Source organism: Leguminivora glycinivorella, chromosome 24 (assembly GCF_023078275.1).
Source record: "Leguminivora glycinivorella isolate SPB_JAAS2020 chromosome 24, LegGlyc_1.1, whole genome shotgun sequence".
Taxonomy (NCBI): domain Eukaryota; kingdom Metazoa; phylum Arthropoda; class Insecta; order Lepidoptera; family Tortricidae; genus Leguminivora; species Leguminivora glycinivorella.
In genome coordinates, this window is record NC_062994.1 from 8,564,262 (window position 1) to 8,592,087 (window position 27,826).

At 38.5% G+C, this 27,826-nt stretch overlaps 1 protein-coding gene across 2 annotated transcripts; it reads right to left on the bottom strand.

Moving 5' to 3' along the window:
* Positions 1 to 1,396: 1,396 nt before the first annotated feature.
* Positions 1,397 to 27,643, bottom strand: LOC125238743. Of its 2 annotated transcripts, none has more exons than XM_048146166.1 (4): positions 27,310 to 27,643; positions 10,548 to 10,717; positions 3,080 to 3,143; positions 1,397 to 1,837 (listed from the first exon to the last, which is right to left on the bottom strand). In XM_048146166.1, exons 1-4 carry the CDS (start codon positions 27,557 to 27,559, stop codon positions 1,731 to 1,733), a joined length of 591 nt encoding a protein of 196 aa, XP_048002123.1. In that variant the 5' UTR covers positions 27,560 to 27,643; the 3' UTR covers positions 1,397 to 1,730. The 2 variants fall into 2 exon arrangements, with proteins under 2 accessions (XP_048002123.1, XP_048002122.1); XM_048146165.1 differs by having other exon boundaries at positions 3,002 to 3,143.
* Positions 27,644 to 27,826: the final 183 nt, after the last annotated feature.

Here is a 27,826-nt window from a genome sequence, read left to right on the forward strand (position 1 = left end):
GGCGCTATAACTACTATGGACTAAGAGCCCAGAGTCGCCAGACCTTCCTCAAATTCTCAAGGATGAAACTTTGGGACAATGTAGAGTTCGTATCGACGTTTAATGTCTGCATATTACCTAGTTCGGCCTCGGTAACTTTTTTGCTCTAAGGTAGTACCTATCCTAGCACGACCACAATCCATGTCAAAACTCCGAAACCATGCGGGTAATTTTTTAAAAAGGTAAGTACAAAAAAGTACATTTTTTTCGTGAATTTGTACCACAACAGAAATTTAAAAAATCATTAAATATAGTGTGGTCGTGCTAGGGAGTACCTACCTAGCATGACCACGGGCCCTATGTCGAAACTCCGAAACCATAGAGGTACATTTTTTTTAAACGTAAGTACAAAAAAGTACTTTTTTTTTCGTGAATTTGTACCGCAACAGAATTAGTAAAATCATCCGTGGTCGTGATGTATAGTATCACACAATTTCTCAAGCTACGGCCAGCGCAAATAGTTAGGAAATAATTAATTCCTAACAGTATTTTCTAACACATATATAAAAATTTGCCTTGAGAATGTAGGGAAAGTAAGTGTATTAAAAAAAAACTTATAGCAAAAAAATGGCCGACGGGCTGAACTAGGTAATATGCAGACATTGAATGTCGATACGAACTCTACATTATCCCAAAGTTTCATCCTTGAGAATTCGAGGAAGGTCTGGCGACTCTGAGTTCTTAGTCCACTATAACTGCTTGATTTCACTGTCAAATAACTTCGAGTGTGGCAAGGAACTATAGTTCAATATTGGCAATATATAAAATGGCAATAAGGATGACTATATACTCGTACATGTATATGATCTTAGTCTCCTTTGACATACATATATGCTGATTCGAAAACGACAAAAACCCTAAATTCAATATGAGTTGGATATAAATGTCATCGTATAAAATTTTTATTCAAACAAAAACTTTATTTTTAAGTTTTGACAAAGACATATCCGATCAATACCTATCGTATATAGAGCTAAAATTCGACATAATTTTTAGTTCGAATCAGGCCAATAGCAGAAATATATGACTACGTGCCATCTTGCGGAATTTCATTAGAACTATTTTTTTTATACTATACTGAACTGTTACCGCATATACATGAGAATAACAGCGCCCTCTAGACAATAGTCATATATTTCTGCACCGATAGCATGATAGCACTTACAAATAGTGCGATTAGGACGGTCTGATGTTTTATCATTTATCGTGCGAACATGCTTGCCTACCAGCCGGCGTATCATGCTGCCAATTTTATCACTTATCCACGTGGATAAGACATCTGTCACTCTCACACTGACATACTTGCTAAAGCGTGATGGATGCTTTATCCACGTGGATAAGTGATAAAATTGGCAGCATGATACGTCGGCTGGTCAGGCTTTTTGCTTCGATAGATCGTCTATTTGGCTCTCTGTTTAATATATCGAATGATAGAGAGTCAGAATCAAGAATAAACTATTTCGATTTTCGTTAGGTTAACATTAAGCCGCGACTGCAATTGCCATCTACAACGTTAGAGTGCAGTTCAAATACAGTTGCAGTCGGATTGCAGTGTGCCTGTATCTAAAAGTTTTCTTATATTCTGAGGCCCCACTAGATATACCTAGGGGTTATAAGCCTCCACTGGCACAGACGAAATGCTGGCGCTTAAGGATCTCAGTCTACTTTGACATAGTTCCCGTACGGGGTCCTTATAGTCTGAGGGCCCGCGAGGTATAAGTAAGGGTTGTAGGCTTCGCTGAGACCTTCGACGAAATGCTGGCGGGAGAACTCACTGGACTATCGCGCGACCAGGATGCTGCGAAAAAAAAAGAATTTGATAAGTATACCTAATGATTTAATGTGTTATTTTGAACTAAATAGAATCCAATATATTATAGAGAGTTACTGTCAAAGTAAAATGTGTAATCATAGTGCATAGACTGCCATCTCTCGACACAAGCTTAAAACTTTTGAACCTCACTTTTGACAATTTGGCTCGTATTGTTAGCTTGATATGTGCCTAATAACTTGATAATACCTATATAACTCCGTATAGACCGATAAAGTCTAAGAAAAAAACGTACCCCAAAACCATACAGAAAAAGGTACGATGAGCTAGATGGCGATACACCTTTGGGGTACGCTCGGCTAGATGTCGCTAATATTAACATTTGACATTTTAAAACATATCAAGCTAAGAAGATGGGCCAAATTGTCAAAACTGAGGTTCAAAAGTTTTACGCTTGTGTCGAGAGATGGCACAGTCTATGCACTGTGATTACACATTTTACTTCGACAGTAACTCTCTATAATACAGCATTGTCGTAATTTTGAGTTCGTTTTATACGTGTATTCACCCCATACATACATTGCAGGTGCATTAATTTAAGTACGATATAATCATCACTACCAGCTAAAAACATCTAGCGGCGAATCGAGTAAACTTGCAAATTAGGGACTCAATGGTCGCTCAATATAATTTTAGTTCTGCTACTCGCCGCTAGATGTCCAAAAAGGAAAAATTACACATGTTTGTGTAAATGTTAAATGAATTCACCTGACAACTAGATGGCGTGAAATTAAAGTTTTATTTACAAATCACAATTTATTGTGATTGTAGGTAGGGCAACCTGTCAAGGCAATATTGTCAATATTATCACAATTTAGTTATTCCTTCAACCCACAGTGTTCCATGACTGGCAGACTGTTTTCATGTGCTCTTTCTATCCCTTTTGGGAATACAGCGGGCCGATTTTTGAGTCTCACGCGTTCGAATTCAGATAATTGTCACTGAAAATAATAGGCAAGTCACCGTTTTCAACCGGTATTTTAGTGACAGTGAGACTCAAAAATCGGCCCCCAGGTTGTCAGAAAATTGTCACCGAAATTGCCTACTATTTTCAGTGTCAATTTTCTGAATTCGAACGCCGTGAGAATCAAAAATCGGCCCCTGTGGGATTATACCTCTATATGCACTTACATATGTTAGGTATAACCTCCTCTTCATGGTCATGGTGTCCATGTTGGCCATTATGTATGTGTAGATGAATTTCCTTACTTGGCGGCGGCGCGTAATGTGGCGGCGGCTGGTGGTGCAACTTAGCACCGAGCAGGCCGCCGAACTGAAAAATAAGGACGGTTTGTTAATGGGTGAACTGACGCTGCGACGCGAAACGAAAACGAAACGCCGCGAAAGTACCCTGGCTCTGTCGCGCCAATACGCAAGAGCGATAGAGATAGATATCTACGAACGTTTCGTTTCGTGAGCGTTTGTGCCATTCAACTACGTACCGTGACCAGCACGGGTATGACTATTGTACTGTCATAATGATAGACGATACAAAATCAGTTTTTGAACGTCCCTATCTCACTATTATAAAGTGCGATAGGGACGGCCACAATAATAATTTACGCGGCATTTTACGCGCGACCACAATTGCCTGCCAGAAATATATATGACTATTGATTACTGTCATAATGATCACTGGATACAGGCTATATCAGTTTTTGAACTGCCTTTCTGCTTATAAAATAATAATGATATGAATGATAAAGACCCGAGAGTTTAAAAACGGAGAAACAAATAATAATAATAATATTGTCAAGAGGGCGCTCTTATCCTGATGTATGCAGTGACAGTTCAATATAGTATGACGAAAATAGTTCTAACGAAATTCCGCAATATGGCGCGTAGTCATATATTTCTGGTGAGGCTTTAAGTAAGACGAAGAAAAATATAAGAGGTAAGACGGGGTCGTAACCAAGTTTGGTTCAAGAGCAATAATACCCCCTTATTTATAAACGTTCTAAAGTTATCAATCCGATGAAGTTCGTTTGTCCCTTTCCGACGTAATGGTGTGATAGAAAGGGACAAACGAACTTTATCGGCTTGATAACTTTAGTGAACGTTAATGAATAAGGGTGTTAGAATTTAGAATCATTGATTAGAGTTCCCTAAATGTGTTTACAAAGATCCAGTGGTTGTCTTAATATTTTGTGATACAGAGCTAAGGAAATATAATAATCACAGACCAACCCCTATAGACATCTATTACAAGACGACTCGCGGTGGCCAGCCTTCCTAGTATTTGCACTGATATAAGCGCGGGCGCTCGCCGTGCCCAATCAGTAGCGACCAAGTAACAATGAAAGCAGCGCGTGTTTTCGCAGTAAAAAATTGAAGAAGGGTATTTTGACGTCTTAAAGATGTCCACCTGTAGTGTGAAATGGTGTGGAAAGGTAACAAGAAGCTCAAATTTAAAAACAGACGTCATTACATTCCACATAAAAGTCATATTTATAATTTATTCAGAGCCGGCATAGGTCAACTTACATTGGCCACTTACGCGTCAGTAGAGGGACAGTCATACTTCTGTCCCTTTTCATCTGGCGCGACTGCCCGCCGTCCTTGAAACGGCCAATCACAGCGCGCTTAACACATTCCCCGCCCGCTCCTCGCACCCCTGGCACTGGTGACTCGTATCGCGAACAAAATTTCCTAGAATGCTACTCTATAGGAGGTTCTCTGTGATAATAATGGTATAATTAGGTTGGTTGGTAGGTTGGAAGTCATGCTGAAAAGGACAACACAAATGACAAAAGTATGGGTGCGTCAAATACAGCTCGGAAGCAGCTGGTTAGATCTTTTTCAGTACAGACAGATGGTGTTTTATTACCGTACTCCCAAAGTCTTGTCAGGTTGAAACTTTAAAGGGCCCTATGTACTGAAAAACGTAGTACGATACGCGTGCGAAGAGGGAATTCGTAACTCGTGTCCATTTAAAAACTCGTTTTGAGTTTCCTCTTTTTCGCGCCATATCGTTTTTTTTTTTACTTTTGGCACTGGGAGTTCGGTACCTATTGTATCTTTGGGAATTTTGTAAAAGTGGTTCGAATTGGGCTGGCGGCGGAATGAAACGACGTATGTACCTAGAATCTTAATCTTATCTAAGACAAAGTGTTAGGACCAAGCCGAGCCTGCATATGTAGTGTTGCCACAAAGTGTGTCAATGAATACTACGGCTTTTAGAATGTTTCTCTTGATTTTTCACCTATCCAAGTATCAACAGTGAGCTGCAAAAGTACATGGCGAATTGAATTGCATGAGTATGCATGCATTCAACGATGCCTTTATTGCATAATACAACGTGCTTCATTACCCTTAAGTTAACCTTGTAAACTTAAGTGACTAATATGACTTAAAATCACGGTTTTTCTACCAAGGTCATCTTGCAGAAACGGTGGTTGCCTGCCGTCCGGCACAGGCTTAAAAGGCTTAATGACACCCATCGCACCCAAATCACGCACCCGTCTCGCTCGGCCCATATTGCGTCATCTCGCTCGCGCTAGAAAGTCACTTTCACTTGTCTCAAATGTGTCAAATAATGATTCAATAGCAAAAAATGTTACGAAGGCAAGTTAAGGAGGGTCATGCCGTTTTTTATGTCATTGTTAAAGTGGTCACACATTTTGATGAAAGTTCGTGGCAGCAGATTTAGGTACTTATTATATTATTCATCATCATTCCCTTGCCCTTTTCCCATTATTTGGGGTCGGCGCAGCAGATCATCTTCCTCCATTCCTCTCTATCAGCCGTCATTTCCATACTAATACCTTTCACTCTCATATCATTGTACACACATTCCATCCATCTTTTCTTAGGTCTTCCACTACCATTGTATCCATCCACCTTCATATTTACTACTCGTTTTATAACATCGCTTTCATCCCTCCGCATTACATGCCCATACCATGCTAATCTACTTCCTCTCAACTTCTCTGTCACTGGCGCTACTCTCAGGCTTATATACTCTTATATACTCATTATATTGTTATATTATTATTCACATATAAACGATCAATTAAAATTTTGAAAAATCCCCGACCGTGACATCGTAGACCGATTTTCATTAAACATGGCTAAGAACACTCCCGACTAACTCAGCTTTCTGACAAAAAAAAACTAAATCTAAATCGGTTCATCCGTTCGGGAGGTACGATGCCACAGACAGACACACACACAGACAAACAGACAGACAGACGAACACACAGACAGACACGTCAAACTTATAACACCCCTTCGTTTGTGCGTCGGGGGTTAAAACAAGGCGCGAAATCCAAATCTTATAAATAAATCATAAATCATAAATCATATTTTATTTGTAAACATAGGTACATATAGATCTTACATGGAGTTGTGTCAGTGTCGCTATGCTTTGCCTGTAGGCAAAGAAAGAAAGAAAGAATTATTTATTTGCAAGAATATGTGCAGAAAAGGTGTGACATTGGTATAAATGGTAACAATATTCAGCCATGCGGCATGCAAATGTTTGCAGTAATCCTAAATTAACATTAGGTAGGTAGGTAACTATATACAAATAAATCCCTGAATTCTTAGGTAATAATGAAATATTTACATGTCAAGGTACTCCTTAACAGAGTAGAAACAATGTTCCTGAAGCCATTTCGTTAATTTTGTCTTAAACTCTAAATCATGCAATAATTTAATACAGTCAGGAAGCTTATTATAAATTTCAATGCTTTTATAACATACGTTCCGTTTATAGATATCAGCACGGCAACGAGGCTGATAGAGGAGGTTTTGATATTGGGTTCTTAAATACAAATATTTTTTGTGGCGATTGAGCATGCAGCAAATATTAAACAAATAAGACCTGAGACTAAACCTAATCTTAATGATATTCTACAATTCAGAATCGGAGAGAAATTCTTTAATAGAATAGTAGGCTTTCCTTGCCAAAAATTTAAATAGACTTTTTTTAAAATCTACCATGTCACCTAATTCTAGTATGTTGTTTGGTAATTTATTGTAAATCTTAGGTGCCATACCGAAAATACTTTTCGCAAGAAGAGCCGTTTTTATTGAACGTGTGTAAACTTGATTACATCGCCGAGCGCTATTGGAAACAGAGAATTGGCTAATATTATTTTTGACATAGACGGCTGATTCAAAGATATACAGACAAGGCAATGTTAGAATATTATATTTAATGAAATGTGGTTTGCATGTATCATCTATTTGTAAATTACACATCGAACGTAAACATTTTTTCTGGGCTTTAAAAGCTCTTAGTCGATCTGTAGAGTTACCCCAAAATATGACGCCATATCTCAAAGCTGAGGTAACAGATAATAGTAATTTGTTATACAAGGGGGCAAAGTTGTATTTTAACGCCGAGTGTGGAATTGAAAAACGAGCAAGTGAAAGGATTCTATAGTTGAACCACGAGCGAAGCGAGTGGTTCGAGTGAAGAGCGAAGCGAGTGGTTTTTTAACACACGAGAAGTAAAATACATTTGCACCCGTGTGTAACACAAAACTTTTCCCTTCACTATAGCGAGGAAACTACAACGCAAAAAATGCGTTTATCACTGCTTCCAGTAGTTGCACAGGTGGTAAATCATCTTCATTACTAGATTCACCTACTTTTATAAATTTTAAAGCACTTAATTTGACTTCATTCAAGGTCTAATTACTTTACCCACTAGTGGATAAAATGCGTTTTTACCCGCTGGTATTAAAGGACAAAACACGTGTTTCCGAGCTAGTGAGGGGAAAAAGCCTTCGCTCCTACATTTTCAATCAATTTTTAAGATGACTTGTGGATCCAGGGGGGGGGGTTCATGGGGGTCATGACCCCCCTGGAGCCTAAGTTGGCCATACAAATAGACCACGTGACCCCCCCCCTGGGGCACCGGGCCTTTACCACGTGACCCCCCCCCCCCCCTGGGCACGAAACTGGATCCGCGCTTGCTTGTGAGTTGTGACTGATGATCGATGCTTCTGCCACCTCTAACTTTTGAACCATATGTTTACAAAATATGAAAAAAATCACATAAGTAGAACTTTATAAGGGCTTTCTAGGAAAATTGTTTTGAACTTGATAGGTTCAGTAGTTTTTGAGAAAAATATGGAAAACTACGAAACCCTACACTGAGCGTGGCCCGACACGCTCTTGGCCGGTTTTTTTTACGCAAATCTCACCGGTCGTTTTTAAGGAAACACAAAAAGATAAAAAAGCCAAAGGTAATTTAATGTAGCACACCTACGGACAAAAGTAAGTATGTGGTATAATAAATCAAATAAAGAGTTGTGGCATAACGAAATAGTGCTTATAAGAATGTATTGTTTAAAGAGTGTATTAAAGATTTTGTGTCAAAGAGTGTCAATTTTGTGACAATGCCTCATTTCTACCAGATGTATTTTTATGCGCATTTTCTGGTAATGGTATGTTGATAATTAAGAACCCTAAAAAAACAGAGATAACCAGTGGCACCAAATAACTAAGTTATGTTTACTTTTAAATACCTTATATCCTAATACTATAGCTATTATACACGGTGTATTTTTGACATTACCTCAAATTTAAAGGTTTATTATGATCAGCGCTGGCTACATGGCTAGCATCATGCTGAGTTGGGTCCATTTCGTGATGAACACTTTTATGTCATTTTGTTCTTTGCTGTTTTGTGTTTGATGTCTGTACATGCCCGTACATGTTATGTGATCGCACAGTGTTTTATGGAAGCCAAAAAAGTGACATCCCCTTTTTATTGCAAAAAAAATAAAAACCAAAATCAATAAATCATTGATATCTTTGCAACAAATGTACCTACATAGAGATGCGGTGATTACCTCTAAATGTACGTCTTTGAAGGGTCTATTTAACACTTAGGACAACAGAACAGTTTGTTAAATAATTTGCAGTGTATGATTTTTTTTCGTAATATCCGGGTTTTGAAACACGATTTTCAAAATGTTATGTCTCAAAAACTACACAAATTAGAAACGTGGGAGTTTTAGTCTCGCATTTATAGTGATCTAAACTATAGTAATTTGCCATAAAAAGGGGATGTCACTTTTTTGGCTTCCATAAAACACTGTGGATCGTCAGGAATGTCTTTTAATTATGTTTTTATGTTTTATGTATTAGTATAAGCCCTACGAAACATATTTTCATATGATTTCATTAAAAAATACTACTTTTATATTTTCATACAAGATATTTCAGCACGCAATGAAGGCTATTTTTGTCATTAGCTGACTTGACGTACGAACTGTGAATTAGTTCCGCAATTTCCGCATCTTCAAAATGTTACATACTTTTAGGTGCACGCAATAAATTGCTGCTCAATATATATTTTTTAAATTGATTACGCTCAGGCAGTTAGGACCAATAATTACTTGTTGTATGGATTCTTAGCACTGAAACCTTGGGCTAGTTGAAGTTTGAGGTAATATCAAAAATGCACCCTGTAAGTATAGACTAAACTACTTACATAGGTATCCGTACTATAAATATAACTCACAAGAGGCACAAGTAATTATAAATATATATCTTTACGGAACATTATATTGCTTTTTAACCGACTTAAAAAAAAGGAGGAGGTTCTCAATTCGACTGAATGTTTTTTTTTTACAGTAATTTCAAAGAAATATATTTTAATACACATCTTAACTCGAAAATTGCGCACAAAAATAATCATCAGAAATGAGTTTTAAGAGGAAACCAAAAATATTTCAAAAGTTACCAATGTTGGTACCACTGGTGCCACTGGTTTTGGTACCGGTACCATGGGGTTTGGTGCCACGGGTCTCTGGTACGGGTTGTACGGTTGAGTCTGTGTTGGACCAGTGTTGTGATTGTATGTCTGTCTGTTCTTTAATCCAGTTTCTACTAGTTCCACTGCCTGTATGGAAAATGTTATTCTAAAATTAGGATAATTCTTTTCATTTCATAATTGTGTAAATTAATACACTTACAAAAATAAAACTGCTTTGTTTGGTATCTTTTATATTTTTGTCCCGCATACATTTTTACTTACTTCACATGGCGACCCTGATCAACTATAAAGGCACTGACTTTAAAACTGTATTTCAATCTCCAACTCATATAAGTATGTGTTTAGCTGGCCAGCGATTACTATAGGTATCCCACCATAGCAGACTAACATTATTGATATAAGTATAAGCATTTTGTCCGATTATATAATTATGATGACATTTACCCTTGCAGCACCATTCATAAGTAGTTTCGGTATAAACAGCGTCACCACAGAGTCTTAGCTCTTATATAGGCGGCAACCACTGCCCAAGTCCTTGCTACCCATATCGCCATCATTATAAGAATCTAATGGATATATATCATAATATCACAGTGTAAAGATGTATATACCTTAGCAGCACTTGCCATGAGAAGTAGCTTCAATATGAACAGTGTCACAACCAAAGTCTTGGCTCCTATAAGCGCGGCAACCACTGCCCAGGTGCCGGCGGACCCGATGGCCATCGCTAGCGGTATTAGCGCCTGCATCATCTTCTTCATTGCAAGAATCTAGATCTTTTAAGTGTACTTATACATGTGTTTACCTTACCAGCGCCCGCCATAAGAAGTAGCTTCATTATGAATAGTCACCACCAAAGTCGTGGCTCCTATAAGGGCGCGCGGCAACCACCGCCCAAGTCTCAGCGAATCCTATATTTTTTTCAATTTTAACGTCATTTACCTTAGCAGCACCTGCCATGAGAAGCAGCTTCAATATGAACAGTGTCACAACCAAAGTCTTGGCTCCTATAAGCGCGGCAACCACTGCCCACGTGCCGGCGGACCCGATAGCCATCGCTAACGGTATTAGCGCCTGCATCATCTTCTTCATTGGACGACCGAAGGTGCGACCTGAAATTGTGTAGATAATGATTTGAATAATAGGTATAAATACGAGAGAAATTTAGGTGGGTGGGGGTTAATATTTTATATGTACCTATATCTTAGTCTAAGCGACAATAGTGGAAAGGAGTACTTGTATGGTTTTAGGGCTTTTAATAACAGAATCACAATGCATAATTATTACACCCAATAAACTGGCCAACAATTTTTTCTGAGTTTTTAAGTTGGTAACGTACGAGTATGTGGACCAAAAAAAAATACAGTAAAAAACGCGTTCACACTGTAAAAATAAATTAATAGTTTAAAAAACACTATAAAACACGCTTTTATAAATGCAGGTAAAAGCCAAAAATAAATTATGGATCGTTCAAGTTGTCTCTATTTGTGAGCTGAAGTTTAAAAACTATGTGCTTTTAATTATAATATTTGATTGTAAAAGCGTGGGGCGCTGGAACAGGAAAGAATTTTTGTATAACTTGCTGATAAATCAAATTATGCTATGTTACGGGAAGGAGGTTACACAGATTGACGCGCTAACTGGAGGTGCAGCATTACTAGTAGGTTCTACATTAAACAGTCAAATCAATTAAAAGTCAGTGTTCAAAGTAGGTACCAGTTTGTCGAACTCAGACAAAATATGTGCTAGTAGCGAGGAGAGTCGACAGTCACCGACACTTAGAACGCCGCTTTTTCCCGGTAATCAAAGTACAAAAGGGGAAAGTGTCTACAGTGACAGGATGCAGAGTTCTTGTTCGTGGACGAGATATCTTTGGTTCTCTTTGGTAACCCTTAGGCGGCATATGTAAACGTTATGTTCCTGCAACTTCATTCGCCAGGAAGTTCGGATTAGTATTTGTTTACAAGAAAGTCTTTCCTGTTCCAGCGCCCCACGCTTTTACAATCAAATATTATAATTAAAAGCACATAGTTTTTAAACTTCAGCTCACAAATAGAGACAACTTGAACGATCCATAATTTATTTTTGGCTTTTACCTGCATTTATAAAAGCGTGTTTTATAGTGTTTTTTAAACTATTAATTTATTTTATACTTTTTAGTCATTAATAATGAAATACTTTTAACATTTATACATAAATTTATTAGTAGGCGGATTTTACATGCCATTTGTGGCTTAACGTGTACTTATTGCTAATTGCTACTTAATAATAACTAGCGGCTACCTTCTTATTACGGTATTATCATAAAAATGTTTATACCTAGTAAGTTATCCGTAAAAGATAGACAATATAGACATGTGCCATCGCGGACTTTTTGAAGACATTAGAGAGACATACTTTCGCCATACATTGTTTTGAAGCTCTCAGCTAGTGGGATTTTGTTTGACTCGATTAGAAAATATTGTCACATTTCAACTAATTCAAACAAAATTTAAGTATTTCTTTTTTGCCGAGCCCCCCTTTATTTGCTCTTAAGGGTCACAAGAAAACCATTACCCAACTTATTTTAAATACAATGTTGATCTTTCTTTTATGCGGTGGCTTCGCCCCCCGAGCCCCCCTTTGTTTGCTCTCAAAGGTCACAAGAAAACGCTAACTCAACTTATTTTAAATACTACGTTAATCTTTCTTTTATGCGGGGGGCTTCGCCCCCCGAGCCCCCCTTTGTTTGCTCTTAAAGGTCACAAGAAAACGCTAACCCAACTTATTTTAAATACAACGTTGATCTTTCTTTTATGCGGGGGCTTCGCCCCCCGAGCCCCCCTTTGTTTACTCATAAAGGTCACAAGAAAACGCTAACCCAACTTATTTTAAATACTACGTTGATCTTTCTTTTATGCGGGGGCTTCGCCCCCCGAGCCCCCCTTTGTTTGCTCTTAAAGGTCACAAGAAAACGCTAACCCAACTTATTTTAAATACAACGTTGATCTTTCTTTTATGCGGGGCTTCGCCCCCCGAGCCCCCCTTTGTTTGTTCTTAAAGGTCACAAGAAAACGCTAACCCAACTTATTTTAAATACTACGTTAATCTTTCTTTTATGCGGGGGGCTTCGCTCCCCGAGCCCCCCTTTTCGTTACTCTTAAGGGTCACAAGAAAACCCTAACCCAACTTATTTTAAATACTACGTTGATCTTTCTTTTATGCGGGGGGCTTCGCCCCCGAGCCCCCCTTTCGTTACTCTTAAGGGTCACAAGAAAACCCTAAACCAACTTATTTTAAATACAACGTTGATCTTTCTTTCATGCGGGGGCTTCGCCCCCGAACCCCCTTTGTTTGCTCTTAAAGGTCACAAGAAAACGCTAACCCAACTTATTTTAAATACAACGTTTATCTTTCTTTTATGCGGGGGCTTCGCCCCCGAGCCCCCTTTGTTTGCTCTTAAAGGTCACAAGAAAACGCTAACCCAACTTATCTAAAATACTACGTTGATCTTTCTTTTATGCGGGGGCTACGCCCCCGAGCCCCCTTTGTTTGCTCTTAAAGGTCACAAGAAAACGCTAACCCAACTTATTTTAAATACAACGTTGATCTTTCTTTTATGCGGGGGCTTCGCCCCCCGAGCCCCCCTTTGTTTGCTCTTAAAGGTCACAAGAAAACGCTAACCCAACTTATTTTAAATACTACGTTAATCTTTCTTTTATGCGGGGCTTCGCCCCCGAGCCCCCTTTTCGTTACTCTTAAGGGTCACAAGAAAACCCTAACCCAACTTATTTTAAATACTACGTTGATCTTTCTTTTATGCGGGGGCTTCGCCCCCGAGCCCCCTTTTCGTTACTCTTAAGGGTCACAAGAAAACCCTAAACCAACTTATTTTAAATACAACGTTGATCTTTCTTTCATGCGGGGGGCTTCGCCCCCCGAACCCCCCTTTGTTTGCTCTTAAAGGTCACAAGAAAACGCTAACCCAACTTATTTTAAATACAACGTTTATCTTTCTTTTATGCGGGGGGCTTCGCCCCCGAGCCCCCCTTTGTTTGCTCTTAAAGGTCACAAGAAAACGCTAACCCAACTTATCTAAAATACTACGTTGATCTTTCTTTCATGCGGGGGCTTCGCCCCCCGAGCCCCCCTTTGTTTGCTCTTAAAGTTCACAAGAAAACGCTAACCCAACTTATTCTAAATACTACGTTAATCTTTCTTTCATGCGGGGGGCTTCGCCCCCCGAGCCCCCTCCCTTTTTTTTTTTTATACTACGTCGGTGGCAAACAAGCATACGGTCCGCCTGATGGAAAGCGGTCACCGTAACCTATGAACGCATGCAACGCAAACAGTGTCACATGCGCGTTGCCACCCCATTAGAAACTTGTACATTCCCTTTTGCTGTGTTAAGTACACAGCAAAAAGGAGTGTACAAGTTCCAAGGAGGGTTCGGGTTGCCGACGACTCTAAAGCCGCGTATCGACTGCGCGCGGCAAACCATCGAACATTGGCTCGCGCGGCGGCCGCGCAATATGGGGACGGGTCCGCCGCGCGCGGCAGCTTGAACATTGGCGCGCTCGAACGTGCCGCGCGGCGAACCAGTTCGTGTCGGTTTTTGGTGGCGCGGCAAAGGAGCGTCAGTGTGTTGTGCGTGCGCAATTGGGACGGACCTAAATGAATGTTTGTTCACGGATCGCCTGCCGCGCGCCGCTGCCGCGCTATATGAAAATGTTGAGCTTTAAATTGGCTCGCGCACCAAAACGCAGGTTTGGCGCGGTCGAACATGGCTCGCGCGGCAGCCGCGCGCAGTCGATACGCGGCTTAAAGGACAATATACGGAACAAGTTAGTTCCGTAAGTCCTCCCGTCATAAGCACACCGCACCCTCGTTGAGCTCTGACAGCCTTACTCACCGGCAGGAACACAACACTATGAGTAGGGTCTAGTGCTATTTGGCTGCGGTCTTCTGTAAGGCGGAGGTACTACCCCAGTTGGGCTCTGCTCTAGATTCGAGCGAGACGATATCCGCTGTGCTGTGCCCTACCACACAAAGCGGAATATCATTCGCTATGCCCTACCTCCTACTAATGTTACTCTTAAGGGTCACAAGAAAACCCTAAACCAATTTATTTTAAATACAACGTTGATCTTTCTTTCATGCGGGGGGCTTCGCCCCCCGAGCCCCCCTTTTCGTTACTCTTAAGGGTCACAAGAAAACCCTAAACCAACTTATTTTAAATCCAACGTTGATCTTTCTTTCATGCGGGGGGCTTCGCCCCCCGAACCCCCCTTTGTTTGCTCTTAAAGGTCACAAGAAAACGCTAACCCAACTTATTTTAAATACAACGTTTATCTTTCTTTTATGCGGGGGGCTTGGCCCCCCGAGCCCCCCTTTGTTTGCTCTTAAAGTTCACAAGAAAACGCTAACCCAACTTATCTTAAATACTACGTTGATCTTTCTTTCATGCGGGGGGCTTCGCCCCCCAAGCCCCCCTTTGTTTGCTCTTAAAGGTCACAAGAAAACGCTAACCCAACTTATTTTAAATACTACGTTGATCTTTCTTTTATGCGGGGGCTTCGCCCCCCGAGCCCCCCTTTGTTTGCTCTTAAAGGTCACAAGAAAACGCTAACCCAACTTATTTTAAATACTACGTTGATCTTTCTTTCATGCGGGGGGGGGCTTCGCCCCCGAGCCCCTTTTTTCGTTACTCTTAAGGGTCACAAGAAAACCCTAACCCAACTTATTTTAAATACTACGTTGATCTTTCTTTTATGCGGGGGGCTTCGCCCCCCGAGCCCCCTTTTCGTTACTCTTAAGGGTCACAAGAAAACCCTAAACCAACTTATTTTAAATACAACGTTGATCTTTCTTTCATGCGGGGGGCTTCGCACCCCGAACCCCCCTTTGTTTGCTCTTAAAGGTCACAAGAAAACGCTAACCCAACTTATTTTAAATACTTCGTTAATCTTTATTTTATGCGGGGGGCTTCGCCCCCCGTTGATTGCTCTTGAAGGTCACAAGAAAACGCTAACCCAACTTATTTTAAATACAACGTTTATCTTTCTTTTATGCGGGGGCTTCGCCCCCCGAGCCCCCCTTTGTTTGCTCTTAAAGTTCACAAGAAAACGCTAACCCAACTTATCTTAAATACTACGTTGATCTTTCTTTCATGCGGGGGGCTTCGCTCCCCAAGCCCCCCTTTGTTTGCTCTTAAAGGTCACAAGAAAACGCTAACCCAACTTATTTTAAATACTACGTTGATCTTTCTTTTATGGGGGGGGCTTCGCCCCCCGAGCCCCCCTTTGTTTGCTCTTAAAGGTCACAAGAAAACGCTAACCCAACTTATTTTAAATACAACGTTGATCTTTCTTTCATGCTTCCCCCTCATGCCCCCCCCTTTTTCTGTTCTTATCTTCCGGCACCATCATCAGGCCTTGAAACCTAATCGTAGTCATAGTTCATTACAAGACTTTTCTAAGAAGCCCAAAAACAGCTATGATACGATGTTCCATCATGTAGTTCCAGTTCATATCTTCTGACTCCATCATCAGATCAGCTCAACAGTACCATATTATTGTATTGTCATCGGAACTACATATAGCTGCCAATTTTCATTACGCTACGACTCCTGGAAGATGGTTAAATTAGCTTCCTTAGATTCCATTACATACATAGTTACATACACGACGACCTAATAAAAGCGTGTTAAAAATTACGTAAGGTGCGTTTTTGGGGAAAAAGAGAAATTCAAACGTTCTAAATTATCAAATAAAATATGTCTTAAGAACATGTTACGTATCAAATCATTTTTTCTAATTTCACGCCATTTTCTTTTCCACTTTCCCCGATTCGTAAACACAGGTGTAATATCTGTTACGTTTTGTTACAGTTGCGTTACGGCATCAATTAAGTTATGGGTAGTGGACCGTGCCCTAAATACCGGGTAAAATTGTCTTGACAATGTTTGTCGCTATGGTTGGTTGAACCAAAACGCTTGACATCATCGAAACATCTTAAAGATACTTATACCAAGAACAATTTAATACTGGACTGACAAAGCCCATACAAAAAAGCGTACCTCAGCAAGTTTGTACATTTGGTTCACGTCTCCGATTTGGATAAAAATTGGTAGGCTGATAGAGTCCATGATGCTGAGCAAGATCCACTAGGTTTCCAAAAATGTCCTAGTTTGATTGTATGAAACTTTCCTTTTTTGTTACCGAAAATGTATAGAAATCTGGTAACAAAAAAGGAAGGTTTCATACAAACTACATAGGACATTTTGGGAAACCTAGTGGATCTTGCTCAGAATCACGGCCTCTATCGGCCTACCAATTTTTATCAAAATCGGAGACGTGATCCAAATGTACCTACAAACTTTTCGGGAATTGCACACCTCTGAAATGTATGGGATTTTTAGCTTGAAACTAGATGGCGCTGTATATTTTTACGTGTTTTTATGTTTTATAAGAACAAATGACATATTTCTTTATTTTAAAATCATGACATCACGTAAATACACATTATGAAAAAAAAATTAATTTGTAGGCATCATCAGTGTAGTTAATATGATAGTTTGTATATTATCTTCTTACTCTTTAGTTAAATATAATTGGTACCTAGACTCAGTACAACTTATTATTGAGAACAAGCTACTATAGGCAGCCAGTTTGCTCCATTTCCATCAAACCATCCGGTGAAACATATATCCTGGAAAACTTGTCTGTCTAGACTTTTTTATTCATACTTAAAAACATACTTCAATTTCAATTTCAATTTCAATGATTTATTTGCAGAAAAAGGGTTAGTATAGGTCTTAAAATTAAGTTAATAATTGTTCCACCTTTATCCGCTATCTCAAGACAGCATGCAAATGTATAACTTATTCCTAAAACTATACATGTATCGGTATATTTAACACACATTCATTATAATATATACAATTTGTACACAACAGAATAATTTTATAAGAAGAAAAATAATAATAAAGCTAATATATTTTGTAAAAAAAAAAGGATATATATTATATTCAATACAGTGATGTCATCATGTTCTTGTAGTTTAGGAATTCTTTAATGCTGTAAAAACAATGGTCTTGTAGCCAAATCTTAAGGTCATTATAAAATTCTTTGCCTTCCAGATTCCTTATTTCTACTGGGAGATTATTATAAACGAACGATTTTCTTCTCGTTGAGTTGAATTAACGGTTATTTCATTTATTCATGCTTTCATATACAGGGTGGCTATTAAATAACTAAATTCCCGTCGCCATAGGCTTTGGGGATCAGAAATAGGCCCGCTGAGAGGTTTTTGACACTGTTGGCTTGAGAGCTGGTTTGCGGCACTTGCTGACAAAAGGGAAAGAAGACACCATAGCGAAACGTCGCAATCGGTTGCAAGCTTCCCTTGTCAGCTATATGTGGCAAAATATGGCGCTCTCGCATAGGTCTCTTTAGTCATCAAAAGCGATGTCTCTTGGAGATTGCACTATAAATCGTCTGAAATAGACGCTAAGGCCAGTACCTACTAAGGTACCTACAGCTTGGCAAAAGAATAGAATTTGTGTGTGAAATTGAATTTTTAATTTCTACTATTTTTTGCCACACGGCTGTACACGTTACATGTACTATTCATGGACATGCAGCCAATTAAGCTATAATGCGTCAGTTAATGTGCCGGCCCTTTTGGAGCCGACCGACATATCAAGAACGGATGGCAAGAGACTGGATGGGATGTCGCTGGTTCCGTGGAATATGGGACGGGTGCTGGTTTGGGACGCTACGTGCGTTGACACACTGGCTCCGTCTCATCTCCACCAAACCTCCGTGAGGGCAGCGGCAGCAGCAGAGGCGGCCGAGCAAATGCAGGTAGGACAAGACCCTTGGCCCGTGGAGCCCTGGCGCTCTGACTCTCTTCAAGCCTTATCGAAGAGACTAAGAGACACCACCGGAGACCGAAGAGCTGGCGGCTTCCTCGCTCAGCGTATTGGCCTGACAATCCAGCGAGGAAATGCTGCCAGCGTCTTCGGTACTATGCCACAGGGACCGTTTTTAGATTTATGAAATAATTGTATTATAAACAATGTAAATATTAAATAAATATAATTTGGCAAAGTCGCCACGATTCAATGTTAAAGACATCAACGCGCAAAGTTCACGCACATTTAGTAATAACAACAACAACGTGGTATTTTATTTCTTGATAAGTCAATAAACATTTTTCATTTTCATTTTGCAATGCCTTATCCGTGCTCGTCACACAAATAACCTCACTATTTGAACCCAGGACCGTCATTGCCATGGTCACGAACATTCCTTCGTAACCTTCACCCATTCACTCGTTCAAATCATTCACCAAACAAACCGGTCTCATTCGGGGCGGTGAACTTTCTCGATATCGCTAGATAGTGATTATAGCTGTGCAAATGTGCAGTCATGTGCAAAATCGAGAACAACTAATACTACTTAGTTATTGAAGAGAAATAAAATATCAATATATCGCTTTTAATGTTGAAACACTCGGCCCGTGGGGCCGTAGTAGGTCAAATAGGCTACTAGACTCGTATCGAATTTAGCACATCAAGTTATTGTTTTCTGTAGTATTTGAATTAAGAAATCAATATTTATAGCTTGCGGGGATTAAAAGTGTGTGATGACTGCGTATTTTTAATTAAAGATGTGTGTATGTTTTTTTCACATTATCCGATCCGATATCGGATGTGGAAGGATTTCAATGGAAAAAATCCAAGATGGCACATGTAATGTATGGGATATCGGTCCGACATCCGACATCGGATCGGATAATGTGAAAACGCACTAAGTGTATTAAACCATTCCACTGCATTCCACATTCGCATGTTGATTTGAACGAGAAACATCGCCTTTCCTAAAAATTTCCTCACGTCAATGTCGTTAGTACGTATTCTGAGTGAAAGTTAAAAACAACGGTACAAACCTCACGAGCCTAACGTATTATGTAATAATCACATAAAATTAATATATTACTAACTTTAACCTAAATAGGCCTATTTTACATTGCTAATGTAATGAAGTATTATTAAGACTTATGTAATTTTATGGCAAATTAACGACGAAATGAGAATATTATGACTGTTACATAGCAATGCACGGTCGAGAAGTTTCCAAAGTTGCAGAACATTCCTCATGAGAATTTTCGGTAACTTCTAAGAATGTTCTCGAGAACGAGAATTTAACAGAATACTACTTCGTAGTTTATACCATAATTTCGTCGAACTCAGCAAGTCAAGACGTAGTCCTGTGATAGTGCGCTGGCTTCGTATGCCGATGGTCTCAGGTTCGATCCTGACAGCTATATTTTTGTTTTTATTTTATTTGTTTATTTTTTTGTATATACATATATTGGCATGACCAAAAACAGGCATCAAGAAATAATAGTTCGGTACCTAATTTAAAAAAGTCAGGACTAAAACTGTGAAGTCTGAAAGTCGAAATGTTCCCTGAAGTATAGTGAGAATTTAAGCAACTTATAGTGAGAATTTAGGTAACTTATCACTTATCAACAAAATAGCTAACTGTAATAGACAATATTATACCTATAATAACATATAGTTTTATATTATGCCCATTTAAACATTATTTCAAGTATATTCTCTTGTTTAAATAATAAATTGCATGTTGCGGGAATGTTCTGCGAACATTCTCAAGAATGTTTCCGCTTTTTTGGGAATGTTCTGCAATTTCTACATTACTACTGTTACATAGGCCTCGGTTCGACGAACGGTGCCAAAATTTATATTATAATTAAACTAGCTTTTGCCCGCGGCTTCGCTCGCGTTAGAAAGAGACAAAAATTAGCCTATGTCACTCTCCATCCCTTCAACTATCTCCAGTTTAAAAATCACGTCAATTCGTAGCTCCGTTTTGCCGTGAAAGACGGACAAACAAACAGACACACACACTTTCCCATTTATAATATTAGTATGGATTAAATTATTCGTTGTTTATCATTACCTATTATTTAACTACTCACTAAAACTAACCTAATCATCAAATTAAAAGTTTTTGGCGTCGGAGGTTAAATATGACTCTACCGTGAGTTTTGACGTTTTAAAATACATTTCCCGATACCGTCACGTCACGAAAAATGTAATATGTAATTTAAGGTTCTATTAGTACCTAATATCTTTCAAAAGGCTTATGACAGAGTCTCTGAAATATACTCCACAAGATCTTTTACCACAACTTGCCTTGTCGCGCGCGAGTCCGTACATCAAGCGCGACCAAGTTCGACTCACTTAATGGTCTCACCGGAAGACCAGGGGGCCGATTTTTGAGTCTCACTGTCACTAAAATACCGGTTGAAAACGGTGAATTTCCTACTATTTTCAGTGACAATTTTCTGAATTCGAACGCCGTGAGATTCAAAAATCGGCCCCAGTGGGCCGAATTTTGAGTCTCACGCGTTCGAATTCAGAAAATTGTCACTGAAAATAATAAGCAAGTCACCGTTTTCAACCAGTATTTTAGTGACAAAATCCCGTATGCGAGATTCAAAAATCGCCCCCAGCGCTGGAAGTCGCCAGCAATATGCTGAGGTGAGGCCATTTCGTGGCTCTTATTAATAGGCCCTACTTATTACGAACACCTACCCGCCGAATTAAGAACTGAGGTATCTGACGAAGCATTTGAACGGCAATTGAGGAACTTTTTATTGAATAATCCATTATATAAGGTCCTAATTTATTAGTTGCAGATATTTTAACACATGATGCTTTACATTAAAATAATTAACTTTAAATATAAATTAAGAAATCTTTTCATGTAACTTTTTTGATTTCATTTTCCTAATAAAAAAATTCATTATAATTTCGTCTAAAAAAAATCATCATGTGCATTATCACATGTCACAATAACACTGTCTGTCATGTCAACAATTGTTTGTTGTAAATGTCGTAAATGTTCGGCGGGAAAACTGCACCTGTCATTGAAGTAGCCAGTTACAGTTAAGTGGTACGTAAAAGAGATACTAGAATCTGTTCAATGAGTTTTCATTTAATAATCACATAAACAGGGTGTTTTTACGTAGCAAATTTGTTTTTCCGTTTTCTCCAAAAAAACATCGTAAAAGCTATAATGTTTCACGGTTTAAGCTATAATGTTTCACGGCTCCAGAGACCAAGTACTATCAGCTGTACAAATATTTGCATCTAATAAATTAGGACCTTATATTCAGTAGATGAATATATGGAATTAAAATTGTAATAACCTGCTAAATTGTTTTGACATAGTTTTAATTTTAATATGACGATCACTATGAGATACCTATTAGATTTTAATTTGACCTGTATTTTATTGTTTACATATTTACTTAATGACGGTAGTTTTGAAATACCATTTGAAATTCAAATTGTTCTTTCATGTTTTCTATTGCTTCTGATTATCATTGACATAAATATTACTGTACCTCTTATATGTTTGCATGCCTAATTATAATTATCATTATTGACGATCATAATGTAAATTCATATAGGTTAACGTAGATTAATTTATACTGTAATTTATCATTATGTAATAAATAAACTAAACTAAACTTCATATTCTATCTGTATGTATCGAAAATTGTTTATTGTCTGTGTGCCTACGAATAAACCATTATTCTATTCTATTCTATTCTAAGTATGGACTTGCGCGCGACAAGGCAAGTTGTGCTAGAGGGGCGTAGGGTCAATAGTTGATCAGTCTACAATAAAAAAAAACTTATGACAGTATGCTCCTGGTCCTGATGTGTGAGTCAACATATTGGCAAATTCTTCATGTGCTTTACAGTACAAGTCAGAGGGGAAAATAACCCTGGCATGGGCGCGGCTCAAGTCGTTGCTAACTTAGCTTGGTCTCACTCTAGGTTAACCGGTAGTTGACTCAAGTGTCACCGGATGTTCTCGTATTATGCGTATGTTTCGTAAATTTGTAAACTTAACCTCGATCTCGAGACTAGTGATGTTACGAACTTACGACTCGATTATCGATATATTATTTATTTTATTTATTTAAACTTTATTGCACAGTAAAAATATACAGTTACAAAAGGCGGACTTAATGCTACATGGCATTCTCTACCAGTCAACCTTTAGGCACATCTCGGACACTGGCGATCAAATATATGAAAGAGGCGCGTTCCTAGCACACAGTCTAAGCTCGTGTAGGTGAACGCGTACCATGCTTGTATGAGTGAGATATGACAGGTCGATTGTTCGCGTTTTTGACAGGCGGTAACTGTGAGGTGACCGAGAGGGGGTGGGCGGCACTTTCAGAGGGGAGCGGGAGTGGCCATACTGTACGATAGTACTCTTTATTATACTGTGGTCTCACTCTAGGTTAACCGGTAGTTGACTCAAGTGTCACCGGATGTTCTCGTATTATGCGTATGTTTCGTAAATTTGTAAACTTAACCTCGATCTCGAGACTAGTGATGTTACGAACTTACGACTCGATTATCGATATATTATTTATTTTATTTATTTAAACTTTATTGCACAGTAAAAATATACAGTTACAAAAGGCGGACTTAATGCTACATGGCATTCTCTACCAGTCAACCTTTAGGCTAAACAGAGAAGACCAAAAAAGGTGCGGGATATGTAAAGAACACTAATAAAGACTTGATTCTATTGGATTACGTTATAAAAAAAATAGGGACATAAATATATTTACCTATTTAAGATACTAATAACTATAATAAATACATATAATATTATTAATAAATACAAATAAATTACATATTATAGATTTACACAAATATAGTATATATACATAATTACAAATCGAACAATATTACAAATCGACTCGACCCGACTAAGGCCTGAAATCGTTTATATTCAAAAAGCGGGCTTTATGATACGATACATTCACTACCAGTCAACCTTCGGGCGAATCACAGAAATTGTAGGCAGAGCAACATTAAGTTGTATTAAAAACACCTAATAATATTTTAATTCAATAATAATAAGCTTAAATAAGGTTACAAGAATTTCACAGGCGGATTTGATAGACGGTTTTTTTCTTTTTATAATATATTTTCATGGCCATTTACTTAGTCAGGAACATATATCTGTGCTCATCAGTCTCATCTCATCACACAGAGCAATGACCTAACCGGGAATCGAACCGTGACCATCGACTTAGCAGGCGTCCACTAGGCCAAACCTGTCATAATAAACCCCGATCTGAAGACCTGGGGGCCGATTTTTGAGTCTCACTGTCACTAAAATACCGGATGAAAACGGTGAATTGCCTATTATTTTCAGTGACAATTTTCTGAACTCGAACGCCGTGAGACTCAAAAATCGGCCCCCTGTGCTTACTTTTTAGCAAATAAATATTTTGATAAGATTTGATTTAAGCATTTTATCAAACGAACCAATTTCGGTTAAAATCGAAGTTGACTTATTCGGTTTCTTTTATCGATTCGACCCATCACTACTCGCAAGCAACCGTCGAAACTCAACAAATATTTGTTTAACAATTATATCGACCGAATACCTTGGTTTTGTTTGATTTACTTATTCATAAGTATAAAGTTTAAATGATGGCGATATTGTTATACCTGCCATAATGCCTGCCCTTAAATAAATGTTATAGGACTTCTCACACAGATCGACTGAGTCTGAAATCTTTACAACCTTTACATTTAATAAGAAAGATTTACAATCGCATTGTATTGTAATCATAAATTCTTATCAATCATAAATCTGCCATTTGTAGTTTCTTAATCTGCTTAATGCACGCCACAGACAGTCTGAAAAATTCATAATCTTATAACAGCGGGCCGATTTATGAGTCTCACGCGTTCGAATTCAGAAAATTTTTTGAATCTCACGGTGTTCGAATTCAGAAAATTGTCACTGAAAATAGTAGGCAATTTCGGTGACAATTTTCTGAATTCGAACGCCGTGAGATTCAAAAATCGGCCCCCTGATCTGTCAGTTTGAACGACAGGTTTCATAGGTACAAATCTTTTTTCAGATTATGAATTTTTCAGATTGTCTGTGGCGTGCCTAAGAATTAAATATGTTGAACCACGCTATATCAGTCCAATGATCACTTTTTTCCTCATTAGGCGGGTCCACACAGAGGGAATAGGCTCGCGCGGCAACTTCGCAACGTAGACGCCTCGACCGAGGCAGATCTTTAAAGTCACACACAGTCGAACGCGATCAATTAATATTATTTTTCACCACACGAACTGGTAAAGGCTTTCTATGCTATTCGAAAACAGATAGCAAAATTGCATTTTATAAATAATAAATAAATAAAATAATAATATCCACAAGGGGGCAAAGTAATTTCATACAAATTTTAACTCGATGGCTGCTAGATTTTACCTATAAATGATGATTTTGAATCATCATTGTCAATCAATCAACATTGAATAACTTAATGGATTCCGTTTATTGTGATGTTTTATAGTCAGTATTTTGTTCCTGTTGGTGTGGTGAAAATTTTTGTGTTTCACTCGGTGGCAAAGTTTGTTTAACCTTCGTTCCTTGAAACCCTCACAACGCTTAAGATTCTACTTTTTGAACCACTCGCTACGCTCGCGGTTTAATATTGAACCTTTCACTTGCTCGGGTATCAATATTGGCACGTGCGGTTAAACAACTACTTTGCCCCTTGTAAACAAATATTAACTAAGTATAACTTTTTTCCAACGTTTCGGCATAGAGCAATAAGTAAGGGAATAGTTTTAAATCTATACATCAGTAAATGCGTTATTTGTAGCGGCATCTTGCGTCAATCACGTGTCAATCACGCGTCAAGTAGCGTAAATTATCAGTTTGGACACTTTGGACATTGCCTCGCAACGTGCCTCGCTCTGTGTGGATCCGCCTTAATACGGCAAAAGTGGTCACCACAGGTGGTCACTGACTGATTTAGCGTGTGAGATATTAATTAATTGTGTAGATCTCACACTGTGTACTCGCCTATTGTCTATGACCGAAGTAACGAATCAGCCTTGGTCAATAACACTAAAAAATGAAAGCGTCAATGGTTCTCATCACGCGATCTCCTTACAATGTAAATCGGCCTTAATTGCCTTAATAACAACGTTCAGATTTGCAGTTAGATTAGAAGCATGCTTCAAACAAGATGAGTGATTATAATTACGCTTTCCATTTCTTAAGTAATTTGATTATTTACCGTTGTTATGATTTATGTAATAGATTTTCTATTTAAGCTATTATATCCGTCAGTCATATTATATTGTTTTTTTTTCCTCAAATTTTGTTAGTTTGGTAATTTGTGTACTTAACACAGCAAAAAGGAGTGTACACGTGTCTAATGGGTTGGCAACGCGCACGTGACACTCCTTGAGTTGCAGGCGTCCATAGGTGATGGTGACAGCTTTCCATCAGGCGGACCGTATGCTTGTTTGCCATCGACGTAGTATAAAAAATAGATCATAGAGTTCCCAGTACAAAATAGGATGTACACTGGGAAAACGAAATCTTTCTAAGAAATAAATTAAGTTCGCCCATTTAATATTACTTACCTTTTATCAAACTCTGACAAAAAAATACCTAGGTACTACAACTGGAACCAACTGAGCGTCACCAGTAAGAGCGTTTTCACACTATCCGATCTGGGGGCCGATTTTTGAGTCTCAGTCACTAAAATAGCGGTTGAAAACGGTGAATTGCCTATTATTTTCAGTGACAATTTTCTGAATTCGAACGCCGTGAGACTCAAAAATCGGCCCCCAGATTTTAATATATAGGTCCTACATTCGATATCGGATCTGATATACCTATGGATCGGAAACACATTAAGAGTCATCATTCGTAAGTCGTACGGACCCACCTGCGGTTTGTGGTTTTCCAACCTTATCAAACCTGAAGACAAGCAGGAAAAAAAGTAGTTGTCCATGACATTATTAGCCCAAAATTACGGAAAATAACACAAAAATACTTTTGGCAATGCGAATTAGAATGTAGGTTTCTGTCAATAGGTGTATGAACATAATGTTATGATCATCTAGTACACTATAGCTTACTGTGTGACTAGGTCAATCTACGTAAGATCGTCTTATAATACCTATCTAATCTATTCATGTTTCCGCACCTAGATCCGTCAATCATAATCTTTTCACCTTGAAAATGGTTTGATCTACATAACTTATACCAACGAACGTTTCTGCTGATTTTTTTTAATTCTAAATATTCAAAAATAATGAATATAGGTATAGAGAAAGAAGCGCTGGTTGCCTAGCGGCAAGAGCGTGCGACTTTCGATTCGGAACGTCGCGGGTTCGATTCTAACCCCGGCTCGTACAAATCGTACAATGAGTTTTTCGGAACTTTTGTGCGAAATGTCATTTGATATTTGCAAGTCGCTTTTCGGTGAATGAAAACTTCGTGAGGACACCGGACTAATTCTAATAAGATCTAGTTACCCTTCGGGTTGGAAGGTCAGGTGGCAGTCGCTTTCGTAAAAACTAGTGCATACGCCAAATCTTAGTATTCAATTGTTAAAGCGGACCCCAGGCTCCCATGAGCTGGGATAACGCAAGAAGGATGATGAATTAACTTAGGTATAGATGGACTAATAACAGTAAAACAAAAACAAAGTACAAAAGCTATTTTTTTAATTACTCAATAGCTTTTTTCAATGACGGAAGTAGTTTGACACACTATGTGTAAATAATTAGTATAGGATACGTAAATGAATATTCAAAGACAAACACTTACCAACTGAAGTTTCTTCATTGCTCAATTCCTCAGGAACCAACGATTTATTATAAACTTCACTTTGGTTGAACTTAAAACTATCATAACTTACATTTTTGGTATTATTCAAATTACTTTCTATTTCACTAGCACTAATACCCGAACATAGATGACAAAACATTATTAACCAAATAAGAATCATTCTAGCGTCCAATTTTAGGAGAATATGAAAACAGGGTATAAACCATTTGATAATTTCCCTTAAATCCATTTTAATATTTTACTACGCAAATTCACTTCGGTTATTCACGCGCGCATATAATTAAACTTTAAAAAGTACGTCTTTTCCCGCCAAAAGTTGGTATCGGACTGACAGCGGATCCAAAATGGCGTCCTCATTTCTTCTTTCACCGATCGCCGGTGGCCAGTGACTCGCTACTCGCTACACAAGGCATAGACTATCCAATACTTTCGCTTTTTTCTATGGCATGTCCGGACTCATGTTACTTGTTTTAAAAGCAAAATAAATACAATAGTA

Coding starts and splice junctions, on each gene's coding strand:
- LOC125238743 (XM_048146165.1), bottom strand. CDS start 27,559: ATGGATTTAAGGGAAATTATCAAATGGTTTATACCCTGTTTTCATATT. Junction 10,718..27,309: donor CAATGAAGAAACTTCAGTTG/GTAAGTGTTTGT, acceptor ACACAATTTCAG/GTCGCACCTTCGGTCGTCCA. Junction 1,838..3,001: donor GGAGGTTATACCTAACATAT/GTAAGTGCATAT, acceptor TTTTTTTCGCAG/CATCCTGGTCGCGCGATAGT.